The 10,539-nt window shown below is 45.5% G+C and overlaps 1 protein-coding gene across 5 annotated transcripts; it reads left to right on the forward strand.

The window, feature by feature from the left end:
* Positions 1-1,236: 1,236 nt before the first annotated feature.
* LOC133253681 (uncharacterized) lies at positions 1,237-10,133 on the forward strand. 5 transcript variants are annotated; one of them, XM_061427203.1, is made up of 4 exons: positions 1,237-1,432; positions 8,283-8,502; positions 8,889-9,201; positions 9,446-10,133. In XM_061427203.1, exons 2-4 carry the CDS (start codon positions 8,368-8,370, stop codon positions 10,126-10,128), a joined length of 1,131 nt encoding a protein of 376 aa, XP_061283187.1. In that variant the 5' UTR covers positions 1,237-1,432; positions 8,283-8,367; the 3' UTR covers positions 10,129-10,133. The 5 variants fall into 5 exon arrangements, with proteins under 5 accessions (XP_061283187.1, XP_061283185.1, XP_061283186.1 ...); XM_061427205.1 differs by lacking the exon at positions 1,237-1,432 and adding an exon at positions 7,281-7,374 and having other exon boundaries at positions 9,503-10,133; XM_061427204.1 differs by lacking the exon at positions 1,237-1,432 and adding an exon at positions 7,298-7,374.
* Positions 10,134-10,539: the final 406 nt, after the last annotated feature.

The raw sequence follows: 10,539 nt of genomic DNA on the forward strand, positions 1-10,539 counted from the left end.
AATAGCCTTTAATTCTGTGTTTACCACATCATGTTTCTTTTTTTTTTATTGGAGAACAATTACTTTACAATCTTGTGTTGGTTTCTGCCATACATCAGCATGACTCAGCCACAGGTACACCTATATCCCCTTCCTGCTGAAACTCCCTCCCTTCTCCCTGCCCATCCACCCCTCCAGGTTGTCACAGAGCACTAGGTTGAGCTCCCTGTGTCACAGAGCAAATTCCCACTTGCTCTGATTTTACATAACGCTCATTTATATGTCTCCATGCTATTCTCAGTTGGTCCCACCCTCTCTTCCCCCACTGTGTCCACAAGTCTGTAGCCTGTTCTCTATGTCTGCATCTCCATCTCTGCCTTACAAATAGGTTCATCAGTAACATTTTCTAGATTCCATACCCATGCATTAATATACAATATTTGTCTTTCTGACTTACACAGTGTTTTATTTGGTGGTATTTTTCTTAATACTTTGAAATGAAATAGTAAAGGAATTTCATAGACCAAAATAGCAACAACTGTGTGTTACATTTTAGCCTCCCTCCCCAGGCCCAAGTAAATCTTGGGAAAGTTCATTTCTATGAAAGCTACTTTGATCATGTTCCAAACTTTCCTCTGTAGTTATGTGTACAGTTTTCTGTTCCGTGTATAATAATTACTTGTGTCAAGTATCATCTATCAGAAGCTGGACAGGAAATACGTTCATAATACAAGAACCACAAACACTCTTCAAAAGGTGTATGCAATAAGAATAAATTTTGTATTAAACTTCATTGCATCAAAATGCATTAAAATAATTGAAAAGCACATTAATGTGGGTTATAGATAGGTTTTCAGTGAAGGTGGGCTAGGCTAATAGCTAAGAGCTTTTCTTAAAATGCAGAATTAAAAGCAATACATAATGGAGGGGAAAAGACAGTCTCATCAATAACTGGTGTTGGGGAAACTGAAATTCTAGAAGACTTGCCCAGGCACCAGGGCATCGTCTGGACCAGCCTCTTGCCCTCCTAACCTGGCTGGTGCTCATCCACTTCCCGAAGTGCAGCACAACCATAACCCAGTCTGTAGGGGTGCATCAGGTCATCCAGACCTTGCTCCTGAGCAGAGCTTCCCAAGGCCAGCCTGGCTCGCAGAGACTGAAACAATTTGCTAGACTCAAGGCTGGGAAGGCAGTTGAGTGTTGCTAAATAAATGGGAGGGGAGAATAGAGCAGCCTATGATTGGAGTCCAATGTTCCACCGTCCTGGTGGGAAATGTGTTGTCCTAGACTCTGAACATTCACGACATACACTCGCTCTGTGGTCTGTGGCTTAGACTTCAGCCTTTCAGGCGGGTCATTCGGGTGACCCTGACTTGAGCAGACACAGCTCTGTGGCCCTGCCATAAGCCATCCCATCCCAGTTGGAGAGAAAGGCAGCTGGACTGAAGGACAGGTGAGCTCGGATCATACCCTGGGGAGTGGGTGCACCAGGGGTGCCTTTGTGTTCCTTCCATTTTATTATAGTTTCCAAGTTACTGGATAGGGAGGGTGAAGTTGACCTCATTTTTTGAAGTGGAATCCAGACAGGGGCAGGGTAGCACTTTTTGTTAGCCTAGGCATGTCTACATGTGACTTTTTCATCAAGCTTGCTACTTCAAACACAAGCCCTTCCGTGGCCTTCACTTAATGAACACATCTTTGGCAATGACAGAGCTTGGGTATATCTCCTGTTTCACATGTCTGTTATCTGTTCTGCCTACCAGAGTGTTTAGGGGTACAAATTTGCTTCTATTGTTCATTTTGTAACTGCACTTCTATTTCAGGCCTCCTCATAATGTCTGTGACAATAATTTCCTGACAAATTAGGGTACATGAGTGCAAAGTCACTTCACTTGTGTCCCACTCTGTGCGAGCCTGTGGACTGTAGCCCACCAGGCTCCTCTGTCCATCAGATTCTCCAGGCAAGAGTACTTGAGTGGGTTGCCATGCCCTCCCCCAGGGGATCTTCCTGACCCACATAGTGCCACCTGTGAAGCCGCACAAGTTAGGGGGTTCGTATATATTTTCATTTTGTAATCTATGGCTCTGAACTATTAAAAGACTCAAGTTCTAGGAGGATCTCTTTAGTATTGAAATGTTGCTGCGATGAGCTGTGAACGACACCGGGATTCTTGGCCTCCAGAGAAGAGGAATTCGATCTGGGGCCAATGACAAGGCTTGATCACTCAGAGCTTTTTATGTAATAAAGTTTTATTAAAGTATAAAAGACATAGAGATGGTTTCTGACATAGACATCAGAAGGGGACAAAAAGAGTGCCCCCTTGCTAGTTTCTAGCAAGGAGTTATACACCTATTAGCAAGCTGCTCATTAGAGAAAAGAAACACCTCTAAGCTGAGAGAGTTGCACCGGGCACCTCACCGACAACGTTCATTTTGAGACAGCATTGGCACAAGCTGAGCCATGCCTGGCCATAAAACAGTTGACCAGAATCTTGAAGAAAGGCAGATTTCCAAGCAAATACGTATTTTTTTTTTTTTTTTGAAACACATTAACATAGTTTGAGTGAACTCCGGGAATTGGTGATGGACAGGGAGGCCTGGCGTGCTGCGATTCATGGCGTTGCAAAGAGTCAGACACGACTGAGCGACTGAACTGAACTGAACTGAAGGAAGATATTTCCATGAGAAAAATGCATTGGTAAGCTCAAGATTTCAAATAAAGTTAAGTTCAGGCAGAAGCAGGTATTGTCATGACAACACAGAATTTTAAGAGAAAAAAGGAATTAAAAAAAAGTCCACCAATTGCAGTTTTAATTTCCCCTGCCACTTGGGCACCTCTGACCAGCCTACAGAGGCTATTAACACTCAGTATGTACGTGACTTCTAGGGTTAAGTAAGTGTTAGTCGCTCAGTCGTGCCCAAGTCTTTGTGACCCCATGGACTGCAGCCCATCAGGCTCCTCTGTCCATGAGATTTTCCAGGCAAGGATACTGGAGTGGGTTGCCATTTCCTTCTCCAGGGGATCTTCCAGACCCAGGGATGGAACCTGGGTCTACTGCAGACAGATTCTTTACCAACTGAGCTACTTTTTGTACTGCCTAAGTGTAAACAGGGTGACCCAACTTCACTCTTAATAAATGATCTGAGTGAGAAACAAGAAACTAAAAAAGAGTGGAGATCTCTGAATCAGGAGGCATCTAAGAAGTCAGTCTTAGTAGTAGTGTTTTTTGTAATGGTACCTGAGTCAATGATGGAACTTGTAATAGTTGTGGCCTGGATTCTTAAAAAAAAAAAAAAAAAATGATAATGATCCTGGCTCTAAAATCTGTCTTATCTCCTGGTAGGCCTTATCATACCTCATCACTGGACCTGGCTTTTTTTCCCTCAGGCCTTTCCTGGGTATATTCTTGCTCATTTTTCTATGTGAAACTTAGAATCAGTTTATCCTGAAAATCCATCTGAATGGTTCTTAATTAGGATTGCATTAGATGTTAGACTAATGAGCAGTGACATTTATATGACATTCAATCTGATCAGTAAGAACACTATATGCTTGCAGGTGTGTCATTTCCTCCAGATGGTGTTGAAGTTCCTTTTATGTTCCTTCGGTAAATACTGGGCATCTACACTGGAGGTGTGGCATGAACACAGAAGGCACAAATTCCTGCCCTTGGACTTTTTCCTACCTGAGATCATGAAGATATTCCCCTATGTCATCTTTTGGTTTTTCTTACCTTTCCCCTTAGATTCACTATTCACTTGGAACTGACTTTTGTTGGATGATTTTATTCCATCTAGATGGGCAGTTAATTAAGCAGCATTTACTTAAAATCTACTTCCCTGCTCACTGGTACTGAGTCAGAGAGTGAATGAATGAAAGTCACTCAGTTGTGTCCGACTCTTCAACCACATGGACTGTACAGTGGTCAGAATACTGGAGTGGGTATCCTATCCCTTCTCTAGTGGATATTCCCAAGCCAGGAATCAAACCAGGGTCTCCTGCATTGCACACAGCGTCCTTACCATCTGAGCTATCAGGGAAGTCACTGGTACTAGCAGTGTAATAAAGCAAGTGCTCAAATATGGGTAGAACTAGATGTATCTCAAAGACAGAATCAACTTAATTCATGTCTGGAGTTGGTGAAAAAGGAAGGATCCAAGAATGAAATGGTTATTTAGTGTTCTGGCCTGAGAAACAAGAAGTGTGACAACTCTGGTGCAGAGGACACCTGGAGGAACAGAGGAGAGGCGGAAAGTCATGGCTGTGGACCCTGCTGACAGTGAGGCATCTCTCAGACTTCAAAATGAAGATGGGAGGTAGGCAGGTGGAGATGAAAGTAGCAAGTTGTACCTCTGAGCACCATTCCCTTTACAAAATTAGGTCTATGAAAGCAAAAAAAGTATTAAGACCATCCATGTAGTCAAAAACCTGTGGACACTTTACAGTCAGCCCTCTATAACCTCGGTTTAATTTCTGTGGATTCAAAAACTGTGGGACATGTCATAGTATGTATTTATTGAAAAAAATCCAGTTGTAAGTGGACCTGTGCAGTTCAAATCCGTGTTGTCTGAGGGGTAACTGTGTATGTAACACAGTTTGTTTATCCACTGCCCCACTGATGAATGTTTGGGTTGCATCACCCTTTTGGCTGTTGTGAATGGTGCTGGTATGACTATTCATGTGCAAGTATCTGTTGGGAATCCCTACTGGCAATTCTTTTGGGTGTCGACCTAGGAGTAGTATTGCCAGGTCATATGGCAATTTTAACTTTTTGAGGAATCTGTGAACTGTTTTCCACAGTGGCCACATCATCTTCCATTTTCCCCAGCAAGATACAGGGTTCCAGTGTCTCCACAATCTCCCACCACTTGTTAATCCTGTCCACTATTATACGCTGTTGTTTCTGATATTTACACTGAAGCTATCTTAGATGTGAAGTGGTTTCTCATTGTGGTTTTAAACTGCATTTCTCTAGTGACAAATCATGTTAAGTATCTTTTCATGAGCTTCAGTTCAGTTCAGTCATCAGTTGTGTCCGACTCTTCGCGACCCCATGAATCGCAGCACGCCCGGCCTCCCTGTCTATCACCAACTCCCAGAGTTCACTCAGACTCATGTCCATTGAGTCAGTGATGCCATCCAGCCATCTCATCCTCTGTCGTCCCCTTCTCCTCTTGCCCCCAATCCCTCCCAGCATTAGAGTCTTTGCCAATGAGTCAACTCTTCGCATGAGGTGGCCAAAGTACTGGAGTTTCAGCTTTAGCATCATTCCTTCCAAAGAAATCCCAGGGCTGAGCTCCTTCAGAATGGACTGGTTGGATCTCCTTGCATCCAAGGGACTCTCAAGAGTCTTCTCCAACACCACCATTCAAAAGCATCAATTCTTCGGCGCTCAGTCTTCTTCACAGTCCAACTCTCACATCCATACATGACCACTGGAAAAACCATAGCCTTGACTAGACGAACCTTTGTTGGCAAAGTAATGTCTCTGCTTTTGAATATGCTATCTAGGTTGGTCATAACTTTGCTTCCAAGGAGTAAGCATCTTTTAATTTCATGGCTGCAGTCACCATCTACAGTTATTTTGGAGCCCAAAAACGTAAAGTCTGACCCTGTTTCCACTGTTTCCCCATCTATTTCCCATGAAGTGATGGGACCGGATGCCATGATCTTTATTTTCTGAATGTTGAGCTTTAAGCCAACTTTTTCACTCTCCACTTTCACTTTCATCAAGAGGCTTTGAGTTCCTCTTCACTTTCTGCCATAAGAGTGGTGTCATCTGCATATCTGAGGTTATCGATATTTCTCCTGGCAATCTTGATTCCAGCTTGTGCTTCTTCCAGTCCAGCATTTCTCATGATGTACTCTGCATAAAAGTTAAACAAGCAGGGTGACAATATACAGCCTTGACGTACTCCTTTTCCTATTTGGAACCAGTCTGTTGTTCCATGTCCAGTTCTAACTGTTGCTTCCTGACCTGCATACAGATTTCTCAAGAGGCAGGTCAGGTGGTCTGGTATTCCCATCTCTTTCAGGATTTTCCACAGTTTATTGTGATCCACACAGTCAAAGGCTTTGGCATAGTCAATAAAGCAGAAACAGATGTTCTTCTGGAACTCTCTTGCTTTTTCCATGATCCAGCAGATGTTGGCAATTTGATCTCTGGTTCCTCTGCCTTTTCTAAAACCAGCTTGCACATCAGGAAGTTCACAGTTCACGTGTTGCTGAAGCCTGGCTTGGAGAATTTTGAGCATTACTTTACTAGCGTGTGAGATGAGTGCAATTGTGCAGTAGTTTGAGCATTCTTTGGCATTGCCTTTCTTTGGGCTTAGTAAGCAGAAGATATTAAGAAGAGATGGCAAGAATACACAGAAGAACTGTACAAAAAAAAGCTTCACGACCCAGATAATCACGATGGTGTGATCACTGACCTAGAGCCAGACATCCTGGAATGTGAAGTCAAGTGGGCCTTAGAAAGTATCACTATGAACAAAGCTAGTGGAGGTGATGGAATTCCAGTTGAGCTATTCCAAATCCTGAAAGATGATACTATGAAAGTGCTGCACTCAATATGCCAGCAAATTTGGAAAACTCAGCAGTGGCCACAGGACTGGAAAAGGTCAGTTTTCATTCCAATCCCAAAGAAAGGCAATGCCAAAGAATCTGATTTGATCTGATGATCTAAATGCAATAAAAATTAATTTAAAGGTATAGTTTTATGATTTCTGACATAAATACACCCATGTACAGCCACCACAGACAAGATACAGGATGTTTCCATTACCCCAAATCTTCTCTTGTCCTTTTCCCAACCAGTTTGATCAACACCAGGCAGCCAATGATCTGTAGGTCTCCAGAGATTAGATCTATTTTCTAGGATTTCATAAAAAATGGATCATGTGTTTTCATTTGTGTCTGACTTCTTTTGTCTGGCATAATATGTTTTCTGCTTTTTGTTTGTTTCTAAATTTCCTTAATTTATTTCTAATAATCTTCAGGTCTTTTCCTGAAAAGGAAATGTCCCCAGTTTTTATAACATTTATCAGAAATATATGGATACCATGTTATTTTTTTATGTTGTCTGTGGCATTTGTATTTTTTATTTATTTTTTTTATTTGGCTGCTCTGGGTCTCAGCTGTGGTCTATGGGATGTAGTTCCATGGCTAGGAATCGAATCAGGGCCCCCTGCTTTGGGAGCGTGGAGTCTTCACAACTAGACCACCAGAGAATTCCTGGATATTCATATTTTTATTTGCTCTCTTTTTTCTTTTTATCATTTGACTTTATCATTTGTTTCAGGCCTGAGCATTTGTCAAGCAAGCTGTGTATCAGTCTCTGCATGGCAATAGAGAATAAAGCGATTGAGAGAGAGCATTAAAAATCTTTAAAACAGGTACATCTATACAGTTAGTATTGCAGTTTAAAACTATCCCGTGCCTGGACTTGCCTGAGTGATATCTCCTTTTATGGAACCCATTTCTTTATTTTGCCTTTAGCTCACATATCCCAGAACTAGTTCTAAATATTAATCCAATTGTCTGTCTCAAGCTATGTTTTAAACTGGGAAATCAAGATAATAATTTTCATCCTCTTCCTATTAAAATACCAAGGGACATTCTCATGGAATTAAAAGAAAGAATTCCACACTGTATGGAAAGATGAAAGAGCCTAAATATTCAATACAATCTCAGGAAAGAAGCCCTGATACAGACACACCAGGCTTCATGAATGCTAATAAGAGGACCAGAAATTTGTATATATGAGAGGATGATAGCATAGTCTTACTTTCGGTCTGCCCACTCGAAATAGGCAGGAAGGTGAGTGCCTTACCCAGGTCCCAGAGTGCATCCAGGCCTGTTTCTGCCGCATTCTGTGCTATGTCAACCCTGTATTGAATCCTTCCTCTGTGAAGTCTCAGTGCATGAGCTCCATGTGATACCAGCCCACAGGTTGAACAGGGACTGGAGCTATTTGTAGGCCAAAAGACCTAGGCAGTAGATGGGAGAATGACCCCCACTCTGCAGATGGAGAGACTGGGGAAACCCTGAGGGGCACATGGCTTGTCCAGGGCCACATCACTTATAAGAAGGAGGAGCCTGGTCTGACAGCAGCTGTGTCCCCAGAGCTCACGCCCTGGCTGCACCCAGGCATCCCAAGGCTGTGGGGAGGGCTATGTGGGTGTCACTGTGCCTGCACATGGCCTAAGGGGGTGGGTGAACAGTCAGAAACACAGAGGTTCCCTTGGGGAGCTTTGTGTAAGGGACCTTGGCAATGAACCCAGGAAATGATGTTACTTCCCAGCAACAGAACCCAACAGAACCAGGAACCCAGGTATCCAGGCCTCCACAGTGGAGAGGAGCCCCCAGCCAGATTGCTTGCTGCCAAGATGTTCTGCTGTTTGCCCCTGCCCAGAGGCCAACGCCTCAGGAGAGCTCACAGGCAGAGTGTGTGGGAATGCGGTCGACGCTGGCTCAGGGCCCCCCCAAGAGGCCTCTGGCCCTTTGCCCGAAGGAACAGGAAGGTAACACGGGAGCCCCAGACCGGACCGGGCCACCTCTCCCGTCCCACCTGGGTAACCCTGAGTCCTTTCCCTGTGAGTGTGGATGGGGGTTTCTCGGGGTGTGTCGGCCACAAGCAACCCCAGGCGGATGTGGGTCAGAAGCCTGTGGGCCGGTTGTGTCCACACCCCAGGGGAGAGCAGGCTGGGTGGGATGGAGAGAGTCCAGGCAGCGCCAGTTGCCCAGGCTGACCTCATGCTCTCAGGGGGGTCTCCTTCATCTGGGGTGGGTATCTGAACAGACACACGTTGGGAGCAGAAGTTGGAGTGGGCAGAAGCAGCAGCCATACTGGCCAGGCCCAGCTTGGAAAACTCCAAGCAGGGCTGGCTGACGGTCACTGTCATTGCAGAGCTTCCCACTGGATCTGGCTGATGAGGGGGACACCCCATCCACCTCCTTGAGGGAAGGGTTGGACCACCATCCCCCTGCCCGTGAGGCCCAGTGCAGGCTCCAGGTGAGCATGCCCACAGAGGGGTCAGCCCAACTGGGAATGAAGAGGAAGCGGGGAAGGTCTGCTGCCCAGACACCACCCAGGACACACCCCAGGGACCAGTCTCAGGCTGCCACGGAGCTCAGCACACCCGGCTCTGACCCAGAGCCCCGAGAACCCCTGCCTCTGAGGCAGCAGGAGGACCTGGAGCCCAGCACGGCAGAGCACGGAGGTGAGGGGGCTGCGGCCGGTGCATGTGAGTGTGTGGGGAGGGGGTGCTGAGCCACACAGGGAGGAGTTCTCCAGAGCTGAGTCTAGGCCTGGAGCAAAGGCTGGCCTCACACCACCCATCTTGCAGACTGCAGTCAGAGAAGGCATCCTATGCTGGGTATTCTTTGGGATTCTCTGGGAAGCTTTCTGTCCTCGGATATGCAATGACAAGGCTGGCCTGTGGGTAATCTTTTCTTCTCTCACAGCTCTAACACCGGCCTTCAAAGTCAACCAGGCTCCACTTTCAAATCCCGTCCCTACAGAGGTGGTTGCTCCAGGTGCAGGAACCAGGGATCCACTGAAGGGAGATCGAGACCTGAGACTTCCCCTCCCAAAGACACCGGGCCTGCAGGGTACTGGCCAGCACCCTGGGCAGATCGCAGCTCTGTGTCTGCAGGACCCCCAGCCCCAGGCACCGATGTCCCACCCCCTCAGCAAGAACATCCACCTCCACCTGCACCTGTACCTGCTCGGGCTTTGGCAGGAGAACCCGAGTCAGGGGATGAGTCACCACCTCTGCAGGGAGAGCCTGCCCTGGCTCCTGCCCAAGACCCAGACTCCCCAGATGAGTGACCCACCACTGCAGGGAGAACGGGCCCCCGCTTTGGACAGAGACCCAGATCCCTTTCCACTTCCATTTCTAGAAACACCATGTCCAAGGGAAGGGTTGGCTCTGCAGCCTCTATCCCTGTCTGCCCCCCATGGACACCATCAACTCGCTCCCAACCCAGGGGAGACTGGGTTCCCTTCCCCTGAGAGTCTTTTCATTTGGTTTTTCTGGAACTTTCTTGTGTTGCTTTATGTTTTTTTTTTTTGGCTTTCTGTATTTCTTTCCATTGAGTTTTTATTAATAAAATTTATTCTAATTCTTACAATTTGGGAACATTGAAGACTTTCAAAATGCTGTGTAACCATCACCACTTTTTAGTGTCAGACCCTTTCAATCTTTCCACCCATTTCCCAACAAATCCCATATTCATGTCCCTGTTCATCGCTCTCCTTGTCCCTGAACACACATTAATCCTTTTCTTTCTACATTTCTTCCTATATTCTGGGTGTCCCCAATCAATGACTATCAGTGAAATGATAGAAGTAGTTTTTTTTCTGACTCCCCACATATTGTAAAACTACATTTGAGAATTCTTGTTTCTGTTTCATTTGAAGTACCTTTGGGTATCTGAAAGGACAGTGTAGTTACTTTCAAGATATCATGGGCCAAATGAAGCCCTTTTGGCAAATGTAGTCATAATCTCCAGGCAGGCATTACTGTTGTAAGTGTGACATCTCAACCAGAAGGCAA

This window comes from Bos javanicus, chromosome 9 (assembly GCF_032452875.1).
Source record: "Bos javanicus breed banteng chromosome 9, ARS-OSU_banteng_1.0, whole genome shotgun sequence".
Taxonomy (NCBI): Eukaryota; Metazoa; Chordata; class Mammalia; order Artiodactyla; family Bovidae; genus Bos; species Bos javanicus.